The 25304-nt window shown below is 42.7% G+C and overlaps 1 protein-coding gene across 5 annotated transcripts in view; it reads left to right on the forward strand.

The window, feature by feature from the left end:
• The window catches only part of lama5 (laminin, alpha 5), a 348173-nt gene that overhangs the window by 238197 nt on the left and 84672 nt on the right, over nt 1-25304 (forward strand). For all 5 annotated transcript variants that reach the window (XM_061273125.1, XM_061273122.1, XM_061273123.1 and 2 more), the window contains 2 exons: nt 2236-2418; nt 20345-20487. In XM_061273125.1, coding sequence (XP_061129109.1) covers nt 2236-2418; nt 20345-20487 — 326 coding nt within the window. The remainder of the gene's footprint in view (nt 1-2235; nt 2419-20344; nt 20488-25304) is intronic.

Raw genomic sequence — 25304 nt, forward strand, 5'->3', positions numbered from 1 at the left:
AAGCTTGACATAGGGGTGACCTGATGGAAATTAACAAATCTAATAAATTAAATTGTTAGCAATTGGGAGGACAAGACCTGTTCAAACACGTAGCAACGCACAATTTCGTAATAGGAGTTTGCTATGCCATAATTTTAAGATGTAACAGCTTGAGCAATATCAATATATGTGTTTAAGTTGGAGGAACCCATTATTGTGTTAAGTATTATTATGTGTTGAGATTGATCTTTATTAGACAAGATATATGTGATTCATGTTGCAATGTTTTGTCCAACCTGTATTTAACATTGGTGTTCCATCCATACCTGAATGTATTAAGTTGAGAGGAGACATTAAGGGCTAATAGTAAAAGAAAGAACGAGCAAAACAGGAAACATCTGCATCCGGTGACTGACTGCGGTCAGGCGCAGTGGTTGCTGCTTGAAGCAAGGTTGCCAAGACAACCAGTGGTGCACCTACATATCACGATGAGGTAATGCCAGAAGCCTATAAATATGTTGCCCGGACACAGAGCGGGCACGGTTCTTCCTAGTCAGGGCGATGGCCGTGACGCTGCCCGGAGTAAAAGAACAAAGATAGATTTTGCATTCTTTTTTAGATTGAACCAAAATCTACTAAAATGAATTTCCAGAGTCTTCGAATTGGACTTTGTCAAATTATAAGCTTCGAGGATGGCAGAGGAGACAGCCGCCCCGGGCAGAAAGGGGAAGACGCCAATTTTACTTTTTTGGCTATGCTCCTCACGGCCAGACCTTTCCTCTTTTTTAAACAGAATTCGGATTTTGGAACAAAGGAGAGCTGATCACTCGACTTTCTTTTCTCCCTTTTCTTTCTGTCTTCTTGTCCATTCGGCAATGCTGGTGCCTTCTACCGCACCTCGGTATCTCTTCGGATCGGATATTTTGTATTATTTTTTTTTCTTCCTGGGACCGGGATCATCGGTCGAGACCGGCGTAACTCTACGGCGGCTTCCTGCTTATCCGGGCAGTGATGACCGGGTCCCTCGCCTTGGCCTTGCAGCCGCAACCCCTGTGGGGAGTCCGCTCCCTCGTGCTCGTCGGAACCAACGACTTTCGCCATGCTAGCCCCGTGGTGACCATCTGCACGTGCACCCGACTGGGTGCCCAGGACGCTGCTCACACGTTTGCCTGCTTTGTGATGTTTTTCACCGATTCACGACCACGGTCCATTGGCCGCCGTTGGACTGGACTGCCCCTACACCTGTCTATGGACCCCGTGGAGGCTATTTAGTGTGTTTTGGGATGTTCTCTTGTATTGAGGGGTGCTGGTTGGCCACAGTTACTTTTTTTCCTTTGTCTTTTAGCTTTGTTTTGCTTTGATGGCTTTTATCTTGAGCACTTTCTGGCTTTCTTTGTGGCGCCGTTGTGTGGCAGCCTTATGAGAGCCTATTGAGTTGCGCTCATGCCATTTGTGCGTCTTTTGTATACCCATTCTGTGGTATGAATACTGCTGGGGCCTGAATTTCCCCACCCCTGGGGATCAATAAATATACAATCAATCAATCAATCAATCAACCAAATAGGATTTTAGACCTTTAGTCTCCTCTTTTGTTCTGAGTGGGTGAGTCTTGTTTTTTTCGACTTGTAATTATTTTTCTTGCTTATTCATTAAATCTCTTCTTAAGCCTTAATTCGGTATCGATTATTTCGTATTAACTATGTTGAGCATGGTTTTATATGCAGTAATTACAACTTTAAAATGTCTTTATTTCCCTATCATAGTCATTCTTTAAATCCGTTCAATTCTTTTTAAAGTGAAGAAAGCTTTAATCCTTAACATCAGGAATTGTCAGATCTGGTTCGAAGTAGTTATCTTGAGCTCAGCCAGGGCGAGGGCGCTCGAGTAAATTAACAAATCCTTGAGGTCTTAACAAAGGCATCTACTAAAAATATACGGATATTTCAGACATATTGTGTTATTTTAACATAACACAAGCATCAAACAACCGAAGGGAGCCATCATTATGGCACGGTCATTTCGACGACTCACCTCGAATTGAGTTACTCGGCTCGCGCGTCGGATGACTTGAGAGGGATTGGCGTGGTAAAGAAATTAGATTGATTCTGGTAGAGTTAATTTAACTCGAGTGGTTAGCTACGGACGAGTCCCTTCACCCCGGCTTATTGAACCCGTTACCGGGGAGCCGGTGACACTTTGATAAAAACTGTGCGTTTGACAAAGTACACTAAGTGTTCACTTCTGTGTGCCCTGCAGACATCCCTCAGGACATTTACATTGCCAAGCTAGCAATTCATCAGGCCAATGCATCTGCCTCACATGTCAAAGATATCCTGCGTCCATTCAGAGAGCAGCTGGACCAATGGAAGCAGACATACAGTGATGCCAACACCACCACCAAGGATGTCAATGAGGCACTGTTGGAGGCCAACAAGACGGGTAGGAGCATTCACACCGCACAGAATAAAGATGTAAAAAGGGCTGCTTTCACTGTCACTCTCTCTGATCCAACCTGCTTTTGGTGAAGTTTTGAAACAAAATCTGTAAGAATCACTCTGGTGCTAGAATCAAAACTGCCGCCTTCGACTGTATTAACTGAATGCACATAGATTAATCACATAGTGACTAAGTCACGTAGTCGCTGAATTTGGGCCTGCAGCTATAAATATTTTATATTTCGAATATAGTACTGTAAAGTTCCCCCCCATTTTCCCCCCATTTTTTTGTGGGAAACTGTCAAATCCGCACCTATCAAACGTAAGCGACCGGCTCTCCGTTTAAAGGGTTAAAAGTCTCCTTTGTCCCCGCTGCTCTAACGCGGCTCTCATGGGGAGACGAGAGTAAAATAAATCGGGGGGGAAAAATATTCGTCCGAGTGCTAACCGCCTCTAAGAAATTAATTCTGAAGGAATCAATTGAATGTTTTCAGGACGCCAATCCCTCTAAAGTCAAGCTATGCTCATGTAGAGTAACTAGGGTCGAGACACGGCGTCAGGATGACCACGCCCTTTTTACAACGGCTATCTTCCTAAATGATTTGGGGCTCTTGTTAGATCTCGGATATATTAACCTGTCTCTGTTAAGACCGCGGAGATTCATTAATTTACACAAGTGCACGCCTGCACGTAGCTGAGTTGAGCATACAAGTCTCCATTGTTCAAACAGTCAACAATAATTCCAGTCACCAATCTCAATAAGCAAAATTATTCAGTCTCGAAGTTCTCTCAATTGTATCTCTCCAAAAATAGCATTAAAGGAGGGACACAGACACTTTGTCATTCAAATGTCCACACACCAAGGACGAAGGTGACGCTAAAAACAGAGACGCTGCACAGGGAAAGGCAAAAAAAAAAAAACACGGACTACTGGTCTACAGTTAGTTAGACTGTAGACTGAAGCAGGGAGGCAATGGGTCCCATTTTTACAGTCTTTGGTATGACCCGGCCGGGGTTTGAACCCACAACCTTCCAGTCTCAGGGCGGGCACTCTAACCACTGGGCCACTGAGCTGAGTAGAGCTGTCTACTTCATACTAACTCTACACACTGTCCGCGCTGTCCACTCACAGTAATCGCAAAGAACAAAAAGACTATGAATTATTATTTTGTGATTATGAAGTAATTTGTTGCCTATGAAGTTGAAATAAAAAAGATAAAATGGGGAATGATTTAATTTTGATCAAAGATCTGACATGATGCAACCTAACCTGTTCACTGCAGTTACAAACACCAATATCATCCTTCTTATTAATACAACAATAACAATAATGAAACAAACTTAATACATCTAATTAAAAAATCATTCAACTTTCGTAAAATTGTTCATGTGTATTTAATTTATTATTTTTTTAATTTTTAACGTTTCTGGTAGTGCAATCGACAACAGATTCTCATTTGCAATATCAACTTATCTGCAGACAGCAAAGGATATATAGTCAAACCTCGGTTTTCGACCACAATCCGTTCCAGAAGGCGGTTCGAGAAGTGAATCGTTCGAATTCCGAATCTATTTTTCCCATTACAAATAATAAGAAAACTTTAATCCGTTGCAAGACTAAAAAAAAAAAACGCCTTTTTTAAGCATTTTTTCATTTGCGCAATTTTGTCCGATGGCGCAACTGTTCCGCGCTGAACGCATTACTGTGACAGAGCCGTCACTGAGATTTAGAAAATATTTTTAAAGTCCCGATAGACTTTCCCAAATTTTAGTGGACCTCAGTCCGCAGGGAGCTTAATTTGGTCCGATCGCGTACCCGCAGCGCGCTGGGCGCTCACTGTCGGACTGCAACCTACAGCAACAACCGCATCACCAAGGGCGACGAGACTCAATACAGGTTGGAGGTTGACCTTCTGACCGCGTGGTGCAGGGACAACAACCTCCTGCTGAACGTCAACAAGACCAAGGAAATTGTTGTTGACTTCCGGAAGGGTCACACTCAACACCTGCCGCTGACCATCGACAGTGCTGTGGTGGAGAGTGAGCAGCACCACATTCCTGGGGGTGCACATCAGTGCGGACCTCTCCTGGTCTGCCAACACCGCATCACTGGCCAAGAAGGCTCAGCGCCGCTTGTACTTCCTGCGGAAACTCAGGCGAGCAAGTGCTCCTCCGGCCGTCATGACTACATTCTACCGTGGCACCATTGAGAGCGTCCTCTCCAGTTGTATCGCTGTCTGGGGTGGTAGCTGCACTGAATACAACATGAAGGCCCTCCAGCGCATAGTGAACACGGCTGGTAAGATTATTGGTGCTTCACTCCCCTTCCTGAAGGACGTTTACACCTCCCATCTCACCCGCAAGGCGACCACGATTGTGAGTGATGTGAGTCACCCCGCTCACTCTTTGTTCGATCTTCTGCCCTCTGGGAAGAGGTACAGGAGCCTGCGCTCCCGCACCACCAGACTCACCGACAGCTTCATTCTCCAGGCTGTTAGGATCCTGATCTCTATCCCCCCTTCTGCGTAGCGTCCTGTACTTTTGCGCTATATTTTGACTGTCTGCTGTATGCACACTTGCTCCATTTTTGCTCCTCTTATTTATTGTGTTATTTGTTTATTTATTATTTGTTCACCACTCTTATTTATTCATTGTTTGTGCCTTCTTGTTTTTATTTTTTTGTGTTGTTTACTTGTATGTATATTGTGTACTTTGTCACCGTGGGATAGTGGGAACGTTATTTCGATTTCTTTGTGTGTCTTGGCATGTGAAGAAATTGACAATAAAGCAGACTTTGACTTTGACTTTAAGAACATCTTTATGTTTTAGGATGGCTTTACTGCTCCCACTTGCTTTATTTGGAGGCATGATTAGGGGTTAATACAATCCTCAAAGTAAGGAAAATACAATAACGAACGGAGTCAGTCGGCATCCGGGTCGCATGGTCAGCTTTTATCGTGTCCTCTCGGCTCATTTTGCGAGGTTCGACCTCCGTTTTTGTTGGACAACCGAAGCAAAAAACCTCGAATTTTTCGTCCGAATTCCGATTTGTTCGAGAACCGGGACGTTCGAAAACCGAGGTTTGACTGTAGTTACATATTTACAAGTTCATTTACAATAGTAATGGTTTTCCCATAAGAATGCACTGAAATTCGTTCAATTCGTTCCACAGCCAAAAAATAATAACGCCTTCATAAATACTGCAGATAATAACACAGCAATAAAACAAATGCATTAGATCACAGCAATGTAAAAATAAATAAATTACAAAGAATAATCAATAAAAAGTTTTTTTTTTATTGTAACTGTACCTTAGAGACACAGAGATACATACGTTATGTAACTTATTGTAACTTGCAGTATGTGAACTTCAAACTAACTTAGCTTTTTTTAAAAAATATTTTATTTCTATTTTTCATATACTATATATGTAAATATATATATATATATATATATATATATATATTAGGGGTGTAAATCGGGGGTTTTGTCACGATACGATATCATTTCGATAAAAAGAATTTGCCGATATCTTAAAGCCTGCTGTGATTCATTCACGATACATCACGATATAGTGCTCTACGATCGATATAAAACAATATCCTGATTTATAACAATTCATACGCAAAATCAACAAGGTACTGCAAACTCTTTATTTAGGAAATTACAATAGTATTGTAGTATACAAAGTGCTTATTTTAACACTGAACTTTATCAAATTCCTATATTTTTTCTCATAAATCAGTAAAGAAAAATGAATATTCTTTATTTTTTTGTAATACCATTAACTTTAAAGTGCATTACTGAACTATTTAATTACAAAACAAAAATAAGTTCTTTATGATGAATGCAGTAAACATTACACCTTGACCATAATCCAAATGCAAAAATTCTCTTGCAATACCAGAGAACTATACATAAATAAAATATGTATGTTGTTATTTAACTCTATAAAACAAAAATAACTTAATTTAGAACTCTTTATATAGAATTTTAACATTACAGGGTGTCTACTCTTTGAACTGTTCAATATGGCCAATAATACAGCATGTAGTGCAAAATCAAAAGTAGTTTGTCACATGTTTGTTTACTGCATTGAAATTTGTGATAGTGCGTTCTTTTTGTGGTGTTCCCTGAATATTTGATCACCGCATGGCAGGATTTACAAACTCCACGTGTCTTGTCCGTTGAGCCCAGGGCTGTGGACTCGGTCGGATTTTTGCACCGAGTCCGTCCTCTTGACCATGAGTCCGAGTCCGGATATCCATTTTTTCTGTTAATTCATGTGACTGCTTAGTCTTTATTCAAGGCTAATTTAGATCAAAATCTAAATAATTACAACAGTTTTGTGATGGCTTTGTCTTTATTAAACATATAAACGAATACAATAAACAGATACTTTCAAGTTTTAATCATTAATTACACAATTATAGCTCAGACATTTATCTAAACACAAATAATTAGTGACGACCCCTTATTTGGAAAGCGAAAAACCCATGTCGTACGGTGTCAGCACTTTGTTGTTTTCAATAAAAACATGAAGAACTCACGTTTGCTGGTCTTTGAATGCACCCCGCTTCAATGGCAGAACGCGGATGAATTTAAACACATCAAATGAGAATAATCCTTTATAAAAATTAAAATTGACTGACGCAAACGGGAGTTCTTCATGTTTTTATTGAAAACAACATAGTGCTGACGCCGTACGACGCCGTACGACATCGGTTTTTCGCTAAAATTCGGTATAATTCGAGGTAGTCCACCCTCACCCAAAGTTAAGGTTTCATGGGAATATTATTGTCATAATTGTCTGGACCATATATGATAATTGTTTAATGGTAGTTATTGATAGATCTTGAAGATGTCAAGTTATAGGTGCATAAGACTATGTTGTTCATGCGTTCATTGTAAGAGGGGAAGAGATGTTGTGTATTTTGGGCTAACTCAAATCCCGTAGTAGAAAAACCCCGGAAGTGGGATGGGTATTCTGTGTTGTTGTGGTACGCCCTGTAAACGCACTGTGAGTAAGGAATAAAGCAGTTATCATTCACGTCGTTGTCCGACCTATTCTTGCTATCTAAGAACCTGGAAAATAGTAAGGATATAACATACCGTTTTTTTCCGTGTACGTATAGTGCGCAAGATTTAACGAATTTATTGTCCTAAAATCTGGGGTGCGCATTATACATGGGTACAAAATTTTTTTTTTTTTTTTTTTTTAATTTTTTTTTTTTTTTAGAAAACAAAACCAACAACAGGACTGACCGACAAAGTCGTGGAACAAAAAGACAGGGTGACATTACCAAAGACAGGAACAGAAAGCAAACAGACATCATGACAGTAACACATGCAATGATCCGACGGTGAGCGAGGGGCAGACAGGACTTAAATACAAAACACGTTATATCGATTGAGGTGACACAGGAAGAGAGGGGCGACGCGAACAGAAACTATGGCAACCTAGACCAGGGATGGGCAAACTACGGCCCGCGGGCCACATCCGGCCCACGGGACCGTTTAATCCGGCCCGCCAAACCTGAATAAATTGTATTAATAAACATTTTCTTTTGGTCATTTTTACTGCAATGACTGCGTTTCCCCAGTAGATGGGGAACCGCTTGCCTGCGCATCCACTACCGGAAGCCGTGTCAGAAAGCTCGGTGCACACTCACTAGTGCGTGTACGTACTCAGTAGTACGGACATGGCGCACTCGCGCTCTATTTGTAGCAGTGCCGAATTTAGAGCGTGGGCTGTGACGACAGCATTCTTGTAATTCGCGCGCTGAGCTTTCAGATACAGTTTTACGCTAAAGCCACCCACAAACCTTCCTCTGGAATCCTTCCATTAAAATTAGTCGCCCAAGGAAAAGCAAGGTGGACACTGAGTGCCAAGTATTTAAAAAAGAGTGACCAATTTGGCTCGACGTGACGTTCAGCCACATGAACATCAACATCAACCCGTCACAGATCTAGGTAAACGACCAACACCTCGGATCTCTCCTAAGAATTGCCACAACAATTTTTACTCCAGACTATGACGCACTAGCAAAAAAAAGGGAGACCAACATCACGGTTCCCACTGAAAATGAAGGGGAGGCTCTCAAGTTTGTTGTATAAAAATGCATTTTGAATATGATTTGTAATAGCAGGGATTGAAACTAGCGACCATTCTCATTTTCAAACAATGCAGGATGCTCAAGGACATTCTTCAAGATGACATATTTGGTCAGAATGTTTGCCGTTTTATGTGATCTCATAAGATAAACATCTTTCATTAATCTGACCTGCAGGCACTGAAGTGATGGAGACTGCTATTCATAATAACAGTGTCGTATTTTATGAGAATCACTGATAGCAGTTTTTTTAGGTTTTTTTTTTTTGTTAATGCTGTTAATAAATGCATTTGTTTTCCAAAAACCTTTTTTGAATATCCATGCTTTACTACCTACTAAAGGCCAAAACCTTTTATGCAATGACCTTTACAGGTCGTTTATATTACTTCAAACAAACACTACATCCATCTGCTCCTGGTGCGGCCCTCCGGTCCAAATTTAGAACCAAGTTCGGCCCGCAAGTCAAAAAGTTTGCCCACCCCTGACCTAGAACATAGCAAAACTGGGGACGAGACGTGACAAATGTCCCTCGAAATGAAACTTGAAATCACCAAGTTTTGGTTTCCAAAGGTGTTTTTATTCCTCTTCAACGTCTCTCCCATACAGACCCGCCTTTTTCACGTCCGCACGCCTCTTTCCCGTGCGCGCACGGAGCGTGGTGGTGCGTTTAAGGACAGTCGGAGAAATCAACGCCAACAAAAAAAATTACATCCAGCCTAGTTAAGACCATACCAAAGACTATAAAAATGGGACCCATTGCCTCCCTGCGTGTGTGACGATCATTGGGAATTAAAAAAAATAATAAAAAATAAAAAATTTCATAAAAAAAAATTCATAAAAATTGGGTGCGTATTATACATGGGTACAGGCTTTTTTCCAGCATCAGCATGCCATTTTTAGGGTGCGTATTATACATGGGGGCGCACTATACACGGAAAAAAACGGTATATCACGGGTCATTACGACGAGTTTGGTGGAGTTTTTACTGCTTCTTCCAACTCCTACCGCGCTGACTGTAACCTGACACTCTCTGGCTGCGTCTTGCCTCTTTTTTTTATTGTCGGACTCGGTGGACTCGGTCAAAATCAGCACCGAGTCCGGGTCCGGCAAAAATGACCGAGTCCGACCGAGTCCGATTCCCCGAGTTCACAGCCCTGGTTGAGCCATCTTTTCTTTGGAATCCAAAGTGCTTCCAAACGAATGACTTGAAGCCCAAAGGGGAGCGAATTTCCTCGTCTTCTTGGACACTAGCCATAGCACCAGCCCAGGAGCCGCGTAGTTGTCGGCTCCCCTTTCACGTGCCTGCTCTGCTCACAACACAACACGCCGCGCACTGTTCCCGGAAAGAGGAAGCAAGCAACAATGAACTGGATTTCAAAATAAAGTTGCGTATATCGTATATATATAATATGTATATTTCTCTATTTTTATCATTTGTTTTATCCTATTTACATAACATTACCATAACGCAATATTTGACGTTGGCCTTCTCACATATGATCGTTTCAGTGATCGTTTCGCCAGCAATCTCTTTGTCGTTTATACATACAAGTACAACCAATAGGCGCTTCATCACTTCCAGGGTAGGGCTGCGACGTTAAGAGATGAAGGTGATCCTTTGGATGGCTTGACCACTTTAAGGGCGTACGTAATTCTGCTTAATGATCGTTGAAATTGTTGGCATGTTTTTACAGCCATATTGTTCTGCAAGATTACTCACGCGCACTCCGCGCTCATGCTTCCTTATGATTTCTTTTTTTCATTGTAAGGAATTCATAACCATCTTCGTTTTTTCACCACTAATACCCTTTGTGTTAACCTTCTTGGGACGCTAACTGATGTTATCCTGACGTGCCGCCTTCTAGCGGCCTGAATGACGTCGTATGTCCGGAATTGCTTAGGGTGTTGAGTCAAATATTTGATCAAACTTCACATCGTATGTTGAAAAATGTGTATGTTTAAGCAATCGTATGTAGAAGTTTGACTGTATGCTGTACTTGTGGATCTGAAAAACACGTGAAAATCATGGATGAATTTGTGTAAATTTTGACACAATTCTCCTCTTAAAGAGGGGACTCCCAGGCCTCAATTCTACACAGATTTTCACTATTCGCAGCCCATATCTTCTTCGAAAATTGTGAGTCAACTATTGAACTCTGTTCACCCAAAGCTGAATGGGGTTGATCTCAAATGACGTCACGTTCACTTATAAATATTCAGCCGATCCAAACAGTCGGACAAACATTTGAATGGCGACTACAGCTGCACGCATCATTTTGGAGGACGACGACGTACCAGGGGCGAAATTCCAAAACGGTTTTATTGCCAAACATAGTGTGGAACAACTCAAACGTGATAGCTCTCTCACTCAGGTGAGGTCCTGCAAGCTTACCAATCTAACCTCGTGTTGCTAACTTTCATGAAAATTAATCAACAAACATAGTGTGGAACAATTTAAACATCGGCTTATACGCAGAGACCTTAAAGTCACCTGAAAGAAAGCCGTTTTAGTTGATGGGTAAACTTTATTGTGTGAGGGCTCTCACTCATGTGAGGTCCTGCAAGCTAACCTCATGCTGCTAACTTTCATGAAAATTGAACATTTTGAAGTCACAACTTGTTTATTATGCTATCATAATAACCCCCTTTTCTTGTCTTGTCTGTTGACTGCCGCTTCTACCCCGAACCGTGTCCGCTATTTGTTCGTCCCCCGTCTGTTTTGTGTTTCCCGTTTTAAGTGTGCCCGTTTTTTCTTTTATTTCCTCGCCTTTTCTCCTGCCCACCGCGTATCTCTGGAGCTCTGCTCGCACCTCTCCGATCCCGCTCCCTCTGACTACGAGCTACGCTAGCCAGCTAGCCAACCCACCACCGGACCCTCCTACCTCCCGGCTCGGGTACAGTCGGGATTGACCAACACCACTACCCACTCCATCAACATCACGACTCGGTCCACTGCTGCTTCCATGCATTTCACTGCCTACCAACTTCTAGTTAACCAGCTACTAGCCATTTCTACCATTTTATCTGGATTATTCCCTGCTGCTGTCACGTGTCATCTCCTGCATGAACTATCACTTCTGCTACTCCGGGCTTCCATTCCACTAATTACTCGTCCATTTGTCTACACTGCTGCTGATCTTCATCATTTCAACCATAATCACCGTCTCCCTGCTGCTGCTGCCTCAGCTGCCAGCAAGGCTGGGATCCTCCGCCGTCGCCGCTACATCCACCGTAGCTCCGGACTATCTTTTAAACGACATTTCCCTGAAGGCTCACCCATCCCCTCTTTCTGGACTAACTCTCGCCCCCCCGTCACCCCCACCTTCCGTACTGTGAACTTCAACAATCTCCGTTCCCCCACCCCCGTTCCTTCATCCATCACCCTTGCACTGCTGAACTGTCGCTCCCTCTCCAACAAATCACTAGTTATTTTCGAACTAATATTGGACAATAATTTGGATCTGCTCCTTCTCTGTGAAACATGGCAACAGCCCCTGGACTATTTTTCTCTCAACCAAGCCACTCCGTCTAACTACAGCTACATCACCAAACCCCGCCTCTCTGGGCGAGGAGGTGGTATTGCTGTCATCCATAACCGGTCCCTATCAATCACTGAATTGGACCTCAACCTCCCATCTATTTCATCCTTTGAATATCTCACTTTTTCCCTCCCCAACTCTACTACTGCTGTTCTTATCTACCGCCCCCCCAAGTCACATCCGTCTTTTCTCTCTGAACTCTCTGAACTTCTCACCATCGTATCCTCAGTCTCCTATTGCCTCCTACTAATCGGTGACTTCAATATCCACATCGACCAGCCAACTGCTCCACTGACGTCTGACTTCATCTCCGTTCTGGACTGCTTTCATCTCACCCAGCACATCAACTTCCCCACCCACACCAAAGGCCACACCCTGGATATAGTATGCTCCTCCTTTCCACTCACATCCAACCCCCGTCCTCTCACCTTTCCACTGTCAGATCATCTCTGCATCCTCTTCTCCGCCCCTCTACCCTCGCCTCATAAATCCACAAAGCGCGCCATCTCCTACCGCAACATCAAGACAGTAAACCCAATCACGCTTTGCCAGCTCTTATCCTCTGCTCTTCTCTCCGACCCAACTTCTTCCTCCCCTGATGACCTTGCCACCACGCTCAACAACATCCTTTCTGACTCCCTTGATTCCCTAGCCCCCTGGAAAACTTCCTCTGTTACATTCACTAACTCTGCCCCTTGGTACACACCGGAACTCCGCACCATGAAACAAACTGGCCGTCAACTCGAACGCCTCTACAAAAGAACCCGCCTCACCGTCCATGCCGAAACCTTTAAACAACACATCTCCTCCTATCATGATGCTCTTCTTGCTGCCAAATCTGCTTATTTCTCATCTCTCATTAATAACACCAACCGAAACCCCCGCATACTGTTCTCCACCATCAACAAATTGCTCCAGCCACCGGTCACTAAGCCACCCTCCTCACCCGCCCTCTGTAACTCCTTCCTTGTCAACTTTAACAACAAAATCGCCCAAATCAACAGTTCTCTGATCAATAACTCCTCCTCCCCTGCCCTCCTGCCCCCCCTTCCTGACCGCCCGCCCTTTCCCTCTCTCACTGCCTTCTCCCTTGTTGACTCCTCCACTATCCTAGACATCATTACCTCATCCAAGACAACCACCTGCTCTCTTGACCCTCTTCCAACGACCTTAACTAAGGCCTGCCTCCCTGTCCTCCTCCCCTACCTCACCACCCTTTTTAATCAGTCTTTATCCCTTGGCCACTTTCCCACTGTCTATAAACTTGCAGCCATCACCCCCATCCTCAAAAAGCCCACATTGGACCCACTCAACCTCTCCAACTACTGTCCCATCTCCAACCTTTCATTCCTTTCCAAAACCCTTGAACGCATTGTCTCCGCCCAACTCCACACCCATCTCCAGTCCAACAACCTCTATTAACCCTTCCAGTTCGGATTCCGCCCACTTCACAGCACTGAAACAGCTCTAGTTAAAGTCACCAACGATCTCCTCATTTCTGCAGACTCTGGTGCCCTCAACATCCTACTACTACTTGACCTTAGCGCAGGCTTTGACACTGTGAACCATTCCATCCTCCTCCAAAGGCTGCGCCAACTAGGTGTTGAGGGCACTGCACTCGACTGGCTCACCTCCTACCTCACCAACAGAAACCAGTTCATCTCTCTCTCCGGTCACACATCCATCCTCTCCCCGGTTACACAAGGGGTCCCCCAAGGCTCAGTTCTTGGCCCCCTCCTATTCATCTGTTACCTCCATTTTGAAACCTGCATCTCTACAATAAAAGCATGGCTGACCCACAACTTTCTCAAACTCAACAGTGACAAAACAGAGCTCCTCCTCATAGGCACTAAATCCTCCCTTAATAAAACTGGATCCATCACACTCACCATTGACTCCTCAAACATCACTCCTTCCCCTCTGGCACGCAATCTTGGCGTTATTCGCATCGCTAAAATCCGGCACTGCCTTTCTCTCCCTGCCGCTGAATCTCTCATCCACGCCTTCATCTCATCCCGGCTTGACTACTGCAACTCCCTTCTCACTGGAATCACTGCTCACTCACTCCATAGACTTCAACTAGTCCAAAACTCTGCTGCCCGCCTCCTTACCCACACCCGGTCCCGTGAACACATCACTCCTGTTCTCCACTCTCTTCACTGGCTCCCCATGAAGGAGCGTATCATCTTCAAGATACTCCTCCTCACCTTCAAAGCCCTTCACCACCTGGCTCCCACTTACCTATCCGACCTCCTTGTCCCCTACTGCCCCAACCGTCCCCTCCGATCCTCCAATACTTCACGTCTGACAGTCCCAAAATCCAAACTCAAATCCTTCGGTGACAGAGGCTTCTCCTGCACATCACCCCGACTCTGGAACTCTCTCCCCCAGTCTGTCTGTGACTCACCCACACTCCCCATATTTAAGTCCCGTCTAAAAACTTACCTCTTCTCCCAAGCTTATGACCTCCCCTACCCATAACTGGTTTCCTCTTCTTAAGTTTATCCGATTGTTTCCTCCCCGTACCCCCCCCCCCCCCCCCATGTATGTCTTTGCCTTGTTCCTTGTAAGCGTCTTTGGGTTCTTGAAAAGCGCTATACAAATTTAATGGATTATTATTATTATCAATATTATTACCGTAAATGTCGGACCATAAGCCGTGACTTTTTTCTCAAATTTTGAACCCCGCGGCTTATAGTCCGGTGCGGCTTATGGAGGATTTTTTTCCATGATTGTTTTGATGACTTGATCACTTTTATACACTTCTAAAAAGGCTGTGGACCGCTGTTGTGTGGTATCTTGAAGAAAAAAACAACAACAAAAATACTATTTTGAAACACTACTATGGCTGCTGCTTATTCTGGCTGTGTTGCTTGTGATTATTATGAGCTTTAGTAGGAATGCACGCTACGTGACCTGCGTCAAAGGGCTCTAAACCCTCTTACTCTGCCATGTGACTCAGAGATTACACAAAGCAGTGGCGCTGTTTAGATCATCTGCATTGTATTAAAACCCAATCAATCAGCATTTAAATTCAATTCTTCTGACATTCTGCTAACCAGAAACAAGTTGTAATGAATGTGAACTTTTAATGCATATTATTCAGAAGGTTACTTTGAACCAGGGCTGTGGACTCAGTTCGGACTCGGGGACTCGGACTCGGTCGGACTCGGTCGTTTTTGCCGGACTCGGACTCGGTGCTGATTTTGACCGAGTCCACCGGGTCCGACAAAAAAAAAAAAGGCAAAGTCAAAGTCAGCTTTATTGTCAATCCCTTCATATGTCAAGACACACAAAGAAACCGAAATTCTGTTTCCTCCATCCCACGGTGACGAGACATACAAATACATAAACATACAATTAGACGACACAAAATAAAAACAAGAAGGCACAAACAATAAAGAATAAATAATAAATAAATAAAATGAGTGATGAATAAATAATAAACAAATAACCCAATAAATAAGAGGAGCAAAACTGAGCCAGTGTGCGTACAGCAGACAGTAAGCATAGCGCTAAGTACAGGACGCTACGCAGAAAGGGGGAAAGGGGCAAGACGCAGCCAGAAAGTGTCAGGTTACAGTCAGCGCGGTAGGAGTTGGAAGAAGCAGTAAAAACTCCACCAAACTCGTCGTAATGACCCGTTATATATGTTATATCCTTACTATTTTCCAGGTTCTTAGATAGCAAGAATAGGTCGGACAACAACGTGAATGATAACTGCTTTATTCCTTACTCACAGTGCGTTCACAGGGCGTACCACAACAACACAGAATGCCCATCCCACTTCCGGGTTTTTTCTACTACGGAATTTGAGTTAGCCCAAAATACACAACATCTCTTCCCCTCTTACAATGAACGTGCTATATGCATGAACAACATAGTCTTATGCACCTATAACTTGACATCTTCAAGATCTATCAATAACTACCATTAAACAATTGTCATATATGGTCCAGACAATTATGACAATAATATTCCCATGAAACCTTAACTTTGGGTGAGGGTGGACTACCTCGAATTACCGTTTTTTTCCGTGTATAGTGCGCCCCCATGTATAGTACGCACCCCTAAAAATGGCATGCTGATGCTGGAAAAAAGCTTGTACCCATGTATAATACGCACCCAATTTTTATGAATTTTAAAAAAAAAAAAAAATTTTTTTTTTTTTTTTTTTTTTTTTTTTTAAGTCCCAATGATCGTCACACACGCAGGGAGGCAATGGGTCCCATTTTTATAGTCTTTGGTATGGTCTTAACTAGGCTGGATGTAATTTTTTTTGTTGGCGTTGATTTCTCCGACTGCCCGTAAACGCACCACCGCGCTCCGTGCGCATGGAGCGTGATTGAAGTGAACAGCAGAGAAGAAAGGAACAAGGCAAAGTGTTGTGAAATAAAATATTACCTGTAATATGGATTTAGGTAGAGAACTGAACTCTCGCTCTTTATATAGCTGACGTGTCTTGCTCATCCGTTCTGCGCATCTGTAATGGCGGCCTCCGTATGATATCCGGTTTGCATGTGTGCGAGAGCGAGAGAGAGCGAGAGAGAGAGCGTGCGAGAGAACGCTCAACCGTAGCGCGCCGCCGACCGCCCAACTGCACCGGGCTGGTCGATTATTGTGACAGAGCCGTCGCTGAAATTTAGAAGATATTTTTAAAGTCCTGATGTACTTTCTAAAATTTAAGTGGACCTCAGTGCGCACTGCGCAGGGAGCTTAATTTGGTGCGGTCGCGCAACCGCAGCGCGCCGGGCGCTCACTGTCGCATTGCTTAAAGAGCGCCTTTGTGTTTTAGGATGAACAGCAGAGACCAAAGGAACAAGGCAAAGTGTTGTGAAATAAAATATTACCTGTAATACGCATTTTGTTATTTGCTGATTGAAACTGCTAATTAAACTGTGAATTGAAACTAATAGGAAGAAAACAACTCTCGCTCTTTATATAGCTGACGTGTCTTGCGCATCCGTTCTGTGCATTTTATTTCACAACACTTTGCCTTTCTTCTCTGCTGTTCACTTCAAACACGCTCCATGCGACCGCAATGCTCTCGTATCAGACGCTTGCTCGATCACCTGCTCGTTTGCTGTCCCGTGCGCGCACGAAGCGCGGTGGTGCGTTTACGGGCAGTCGGAGAAATCAACGCCAACAAAAAAAATTACATCCAGCCTAGTTAAGACCATACCAAAGACTATAAAAATGGGACCCATTGCCTCCCTGCGTGTGTGACGATCATTGGGACTTAAAGAAAAAAAAAAATAGATAGATAAATAAATAAATAAAAAAATTATTTTTTTTTTTTTTGTACCCATGTATAATGCGCACCCCAGATTTTAGGACAATAAATTAGTTAAATTTTGCGCACTATACACGGAAAAAAACGGTATACTGATTTATAGCGAAAAAACGATGTCGTACGGCGTCAGCAGTGCTGAAACAACATAGTGCTGACTCAGCACTATGTTGTTTTCAATAAAAAACATGAAGAACTCACGTTTGCGTCACTCAATTTTAATTTTTATAAAGGATTATTCTCATTTGATGTCTTTAAATTCATCCGCGTTCTGCCATTGAAGCGGGGTGCATTCAAAGACCAGTCGTACAGACGGAAACGTTTTGTGATCAAATCTTTCATAATGAGAATGATTTGAGGGAATTGATTTGAATGAATAATTGAGAAGAAATTTCAGTTCTGAAGGCTCCTTTTGTCCCAAGCAAAGTGACAGATGGTGGGGAAGGGGGATAAAAATTGTAAAATCAATTCACTCAAATCATTCTCGTTATGAAAGATTTGATCACAAAACGTGTGTGGCTTTTTCTTAAATGAACACGTTTGACATTGCTATCGTGTCAGCTTTTAATTATATTGCGCTGTCATGTTAAAGCAAATTAATAAATGCAACAATATTAATTTGCTTTGAAAATACCTGAGTAATAAAGTAAAATGGATGGATGAATGATGATCACAATTAAGTATAAAGTCTTTGTAATATATACTCCTTGTAGCCTGTACCCAAAAAGAGGAGTTTCTTTGCATCGAGGTTTATGCAAAGAGCTCACGTAATTATATTGTTGCGTTTTGGTGAAGTGAATGAGTGTTCCGTCTGTACGACTGGTCTTTGAATGCACCCCGCTTCAATGGCAGACCGCGGATGAATTTAAAGACATCAAATGAGAATAATCCTTTATAAAAATTAAAATTGACTGACGCAAACGTGAGTTCTTCATGTTTTTATTGAAAACAACATAGTGCTGACGCCGTACGACATAGGTTTTTCGCTTTCCAAATAAGGCGTCGTCACTAATTATTTGTGTTTAGATAAATGTCTGAGCTATAATGGTGTAATTAATGATTCAAAGTATCTGTTTATTGTATTCGTTTATATGTTTAATAAAGACAAAGCCATCACAAAACTGTTGTAATTATTTAGATTTTGATCTAAATTAGCCTTGAATAAAGACTAAGCAGTCACATGAATTAACAGAAAAAAATGGACAGCCGGACTCGGACTCATGGTCAAGAGGCCGGACTCGGACTCGGTGCAAAAATCCGACGGAGTCCACAGCCCTGGCTATCAGTGATTCTCATAAAATATGACTGTCATTATGAATAACGGTCACACTGTTATTATGAATAGCAGTCTCCATCACTTCAGTGCCTGCAGGTCAGATTATTGAAAGATGTTTATCTTATGAGATCACATCAAACGGCAAACATTCTGACCAAATACATCATCTTGAAGAATCGGTGAAAGCATACATCCAAATAAAGTAATCAAAATGCGACACGGTGACGGGTATCTGAAAATCAGAGCAGAGTTTTAACTCACAAACACCTGGTAACAGAGGTGAGGAAACGGGAAACACTTCCTTAAAGTAAGCCTTAAGAATTTTACAGGTTAAGATTAGTCGCAAACAGGTGGTGCATAAATGTCCTTGAGCATCCTGCATTGTTAGAAAATGAGAATGGTCGGTAGTTTCAATCCCTGCTATTTGTACAAATCATATTCAAAATGCATTTTCTTACAACAAACTTGAGAGCCTCCCCTTCATTTTCAGTGGGAACAGTGTTGTTGGTCTATCTTTTTTTGCTAGTGCGTCATAGTCTGGAGTAAAATTTGTTGTGGCAATTCTTAGGAGAGATCCGAGGTGTTGGTCCGTTTACCTAGATCTATGACGGGTTGATGTTAATGTGGGTGAAAGTCACGTCGCGTGCATCGAGCCAAATTGGCCACTCTTTTTTAAACACTCAGCACTCAGTGTCCACATTGCTTTTCCTTGGGCGGCTCATTTTAATGGAAGTATTCCAGGGGAAGGTTTGTGGGTGGCTTTAGCGTAAAACTGTATCTGAAAGCGCAGTGCGCGAATTACAATATATTTGGATAAATATGTGCAAATGAACAATTGTATGAAAGTTGAATGAATTTTTAATTAGATGGATTAAGTTTGTTTTCTTATTGTTATTGTTGTATTAATGAGACAGGTGGTATTGGTTTTTCGACTGCAGTAAACAGGCCAGGTTGCATCATGTCAGATTTTTAATCCAAATTAAATCATTCTCCATTTTATCTTTTTTATTTCAACTTCATACACAACAAATTACTTCATAATCACAAAATAATAATCCATAGTCTGTTTGTTGTTTGCGATCATTGCGAGTGGGCGGCGCGGATGCGCAGTAGTTTGTGGAGTTAGTACGAAGTAGAGAGCTCTCACTAGTAGTCCGTGTTTTTTTTTTAGTTTTTGCCTTTCCCTGTGCAGCGTCACTTGCAGTGTCTCTGATTTTAGCGTCGCCTTAGTCCTTGGTGTGTGGACATTTGAATGAGGTCACTGTGTCACTGATAAGCTTGCAAACGGACACCTGTGTGTGCGTGAACTGGAAAAGGACAGAAGAGACTCGCTCGCAACCGATCATGAGCGCTAGCTCATGCATGTGCTCATTTCCGTTCGGACGAGTTTCATTTCTGTGGATGGCTCTGGGGCGCGCAGGTCCTCGCGATAGTGCCAATGGGCCATTTCTTATTGATTTTATGACACAGTGCTTCAGGCCACTCTAAATTTAGACGCGGGCCGGACTTTACATTATCAAGAGTCCTGAAATATTTCTGCAGTTTACGATTTTTTTTTATTAGTTTGTTAATTATAATGTATTGATTCATTCATCTATTTACGACGTGAGGGTTCGCCCACATTTAAAAAATGTATATGCTCAAAATTGGTATGTGTGCTCTACTTAACAGTATTGTGTTTTCTACATGTGGCTAACTCAAATCTGCCACAGTGAGCATGCTGGGCGACACTGTCCCGCTCCTCTTGAACAAGCTGGACAAGCTGCACAACCTCTCCGTGCAGATGCCAAACATCTCAGAGAGCATCAACCGCATTCGGCAACTCATCCAGCAGGCGCGTAACGCTGCTAGCAAGGTACATGCACTGTCAGAACAATGTACATGGCTCATACAATCTCTTTTTTTCTTAATAAATATTTGGCAATCTTGGTGCATCATGACAGGGAAGATGTCATATGTGATGATGAGCAAGTAGTTAGCTGGTTATCCAAATCGTCAAACAGAATGCGGAGAACTATATAGACTACTATATAGTGCGGTTAAGGGGGACGTTCAGACACTACCCTAGAGTACTATAGCATTAGCGCTTGCAATTTTTTAAAAACAAAGCATTATTTAAATATTCAATGTACTGTCATTCTTTTTCTTGGTTGTTTCGCTTTACAGTAAACTGCAACAGTGTCTCATTAAACAGTTAAACAAAAACATTAAACGCAATGGACACAAACACAGATTTACATACGCTACACCAGGGGTCAGGAACCTTTTTGGTGGAGAGCCAAATGCCCATTTTTTAAAAATAATTTTCTGTGAGAGCCATCCCATTAAAAAAAAAAAAAAAAGATAGACCAACGATTTTTTTACTGTACAAGTATATTCTTTTCAATAACGTTTTTATAGCCAAGAAAAATAAATCACCATTACTGAGACTTTTGGGGCTGCATCGTTTTGCTGCTGCTGCTGATGATGATGAATGAATCTTTTTTCGAACATGATTTAAAGAATAAAAACAATAAAAAAACAAACAACAAAAAACAAACAACAAACGATATATATCACTGTTCGAAAAGGAGTAGGAAGAAGCCTAAGCTTATCATGTCCAACTCCTATCCATCACTTAGTTCCAAGTGAGAACATTAAAACTATATCCAAAAGAACAAAAGAAAAACAACAAAACCATCTTATAATCTAAAAGTTTAACAGTAGTCACCTTCATTTTCCTCCTTTATGCATTTTGTTAAATAGAACTATATTTCTGCTTTCCTTCATTTTATCTTCTAGCCCAGGCGTAGGCAAACTACGGCCCGCGGGCCACATCCGGCCCACGGGGCCGTTTAATCCGGCCCGCCAAACCTGAATAAATTGTATTGTTTTGGGGGTCATTTTCCCTGCAATTACTACGTTTCCCCAGTAGATGGGGAAGCGCCCGCCCGCGCATTTACTCCCGGGAGCCGTGTCAGAAAGCTCGGTGCACAATCACAAGTGCGTGTGCGTACTCAGTAGTACGTAGTAATTTCATCTATCAGTGCCGAATTTCGAGTGTAGGCTGTGACGTCAATATTCTCGTAATTCGGCCGCTGAGTTTTCAGATACAGTTTTACGCTAATGCCACCCACAAACCTTCCCCTGGAATCCTTCCATTAAAATGAGTGGCCCGAAGAAAAGAAAGGTGGACACTGAGTGCCGAATGTTAAAAAACAGTGGACAATTTGGCTCGACCTACGTGTGTGAGAAGACGTTCAGCCACATGAACGTCAACAAAGCCCGTCACAGATCTAGGTTAACAGACCGACACCTCGGCTCTATCCTAAGAATTACCACAACAAATTTTACTCCAGACTATGATGCACTAGCAAAAAAGGGAAAACAACAATACTATTGATTTTTTTATTACTTTATTTAGATGTATTCTTTCACTGATTCTTCAAGATGATGTATTTGGTCAGAATGTTTTCTGTTGGATGTGATTTCGCCTCATTAGGTAAACATATTTCATAAATCTGACCTGCAGGCGCTGAAGTGATGGAAAATGTTATTCATCATAACAGTGTCGTATTTAATAAGAATCACTGAACTCACTTTTTTGGTGAAATCTTTTTTTAATGCTGTTAATAAATGCATTTGTTTTCAAAAAGCTTTTTTTAATATCCATGCTTTAGTAAACACTAAAAAAAAAAAGCTTTTATGCAATGACCTTTACATGTCATTTATATTACCATTTTTTTTCATGTATAATGCGCCCCCACGTATAATACGCACCCTAAAAATGTCATGTCAATGCTGTCTCTGCATTTGACCCATCCCCGTGTGATTTTGATCCATCCCCTGGGGGAGCAGTGAGCAGCAGCGGCGCCGCGCTCGGGAATCATTTGGTGATCTAACCCCCCAATTCCAACCCTTAATGCTGAGTGCCAAGCAGGGAGGCAATGGGTCCCATTTTTATAGTCTATAGTCTTAACTAGGCTGGATGTATTTTCTTTGTTGGTGTTGATTTCTCCGACTGCCCGTAAAGGCAGCACCGCGATCAGTTAGGTTAAAATGAAAAGTGCGGACATGTGAAAAAGGCGTGCGGACATGTGAAAAAGGCCGCTCTGTATGGGAGAGAAGTTGAAGAGGAATAAAAGCACCCTTGGAAACCAAAACTTGCCCCTCGTCGTGACTCGGAGCCGCAACAAATGTTTCGGATTTGTGTAGGGTACATTGTGACAGCAAACGAGCACGTGATTGAGCAAGCGTCTGTTACGAGAGCATTGCGTTCGTATGGAGTATGTTTGAAGTGAACAGCAGAGACGAAAGGAACAAGGCAAAGTGTTGTGAAATAAAATATTACTTGTAATACGCATTTTGTTATTTGCTGATTGTATTAAACTATCACATTCATTGTCAGTTAAGAAGAGAAGAGGACTATTCGCATCAGATCCATAGTGCGCATGCGCAGTGATACTGACGTCCAGTCCGCGATGGAGATTAAAAACCAAACAATATTTGACAATAACACAGGTTTCTCTTCCTGTCTTTGGTAATGTCACCCTGTCTTTTTGTTCCACGTCTTTGTCGGTCAGTCCTGTTGTTGGTTTTGTTAGAGAGTTATGTTAGTTTACCAAGTCTATGTTTTGAGGTCCTCCAATGAACCCTGGTCCAAGCTGCACTTGGTCGCCCTGCTCCTTTCCACACTCCATCCGTGACAAGATTGTCTTCAAAAATTGTTGTACCATGATTTTCTTCAAAAAAAAAAAAAAAAAGAAAAGAAAAAAATTAAAAATTGTCCCCATGTATAATGCGCACCCCAGATTTTAGGACAATAAATTAGTTAAATTTTGCGCATTATACATGGAAAAAACAGTACTTCACACAAACACTACATCCATCTGCCCCCGGTCAAAATTTAGAACCCAAGTCAAAAAGTTTGCCCACCCCTGTTCTAGCCCATTCCACACAGTTAGTTACTCCATAGGATGATATGCACCTGCTCCTCAGATTGGCGCGAGCATACCCGTTATCAAAGTTACCTTTTCCTCTCAAATTATATCCCTTATCTTTTTGAATAAATAATTTTTGAATGTTCCCTGGGAGTTTTTGAGTCTTTGCTCAATACATTATCTGTGACAGTCTAAATTTGAATAAGTCCATTGGCTTTAAAGCGTTTGATTTTAAAAACAAATTATTTGTATGATCTCGAAATCCAACCTTGTGTACAGTTCTCATAGCTTTTTTCTTTGAGCCATCGAGCAAGCGTCTGATACGAGAGCATTGTGTTTGTATGGAGCGTGTTTGAAGTGAACAGCAGAGAAGAAAGCGCATCTGTAATGGCGGCCTCCGTATCATATATATATTATATTAAAAAAAAAAAAAAATTCCCCTCTCACCCTCCGCGGGTGGTCTCCCACTCCAAGCTCGGGTCCTCTACCAGAGGCCTGGGAGCTTGAGGGTTCTGCGCAGTATTTTGGCTGTTCCTAGCACTGCACTCTTCTGGACTGAGATGTCTGATGTTGTTCCTGGAATCTGCTGTAGCCACTCCTCCAGTTTGGGGGTCACTGCCCCAAGTGCCCCAATGACCACGGGCACCACCGAGGCCTTCACTTTCCAGGCCTTCTCAAGCTCTTCTTTGAGGCCCTGGTATTTCTCTAGCTTCTCAAGTTCTTTTTTCCTGATGTTGCCATCGCTTGGTATTGCTACATCCACTACAACGGCCTTCTTCTGTTGTTTATCCACCACCACAATGTCCGGTTGGTTCGCCATCACCTTCTTGTCAGTCTGGATCTGGAAGTCCCACAGGATCTTGGCTCGCCCATTCTCTGTCACCTTAGGGGGTGCTTCCCACTTTGAACTTGGGGCTTCCAGTCCATACTCTGCACAGATGTTCCTGTACACTATGCCAGCCACTTGGTTATGACGTTCCATGTATGCTTTCCCTGCTAGCATCTTACACCCTGCTGTTATGTGCTGGACTGTCTCAGGGGCCTCTTTGCACAGCCTGCACCTTGGGTCTTGTCTGGTGTGGTAGATCTTGACCTCTATTGCTCTGGTGTTCAGAGCCTGTTCCTGTGCAGCCATGATGAGTGCCTCTGTGCTGTCCTTCAGTCCAGCTTTTTCCAGCCATTGGTAGGATTTCTTGATGTCAGCCACTTCACTTATCTGTCGATGGTACATCCCATGTAGGGGTTTGTCCTCCCATGATGGTGTCTCTAGCCACTCCTCCTCTGTTTGCCATTGTCTGAGACATTCACTGAGCACGACATCCGTTCGGGCCTTTTCCTTGATGTACTCATGGATCTTGGCTGTTTCATCCCGAACAGTGGCTCTCACACTCAGTAGTCCTCGGCCTCCTTCTTTGCGGCTAGTGTACAGTCTCAGGGTGCTGGACTTAGGGTGGAACCCTCCGTGCATGGTTAGGAGCTTCCGTGTCTTGACATCTGTGGTCTGAGTCTCTTCCTTTGGCCATCTTATTATTCCTGCAGGGTATCTGATGACTGGCAGGGCGTAGCTGTTTATTGCCCGGATCTTGTTCTTGCCATTTAGCTGACTTCTGAGGACTTGCCTTACTCGTTGTAGGTATTTGGCTGTGGCTCCTCTCCTTGTGGCTTCATCGAGGTTGCCATTTGCTTGTTGGATACCAAGGTACTTGTAGCTGTCCTCAATTGTTATTGTTCCTTCTGGGAGTGAGACCCCATC

Source organism: Syngnathus typhle, linkage group LG2 (assembly GCF_033458585.1).
Source record: "Syngnathus typhle isolate RoL2023-S1 ecotype Sweden linkage group LG2, RoL_Styp_1.0, whole genome shotgun sequence".
Lineage (NCBI taxonomy): Eukaryota > Metazoa > Chordata > Actinopteri > Syngnathiformes > Syngnathidae > Syngnathus > Syngnathus typhle.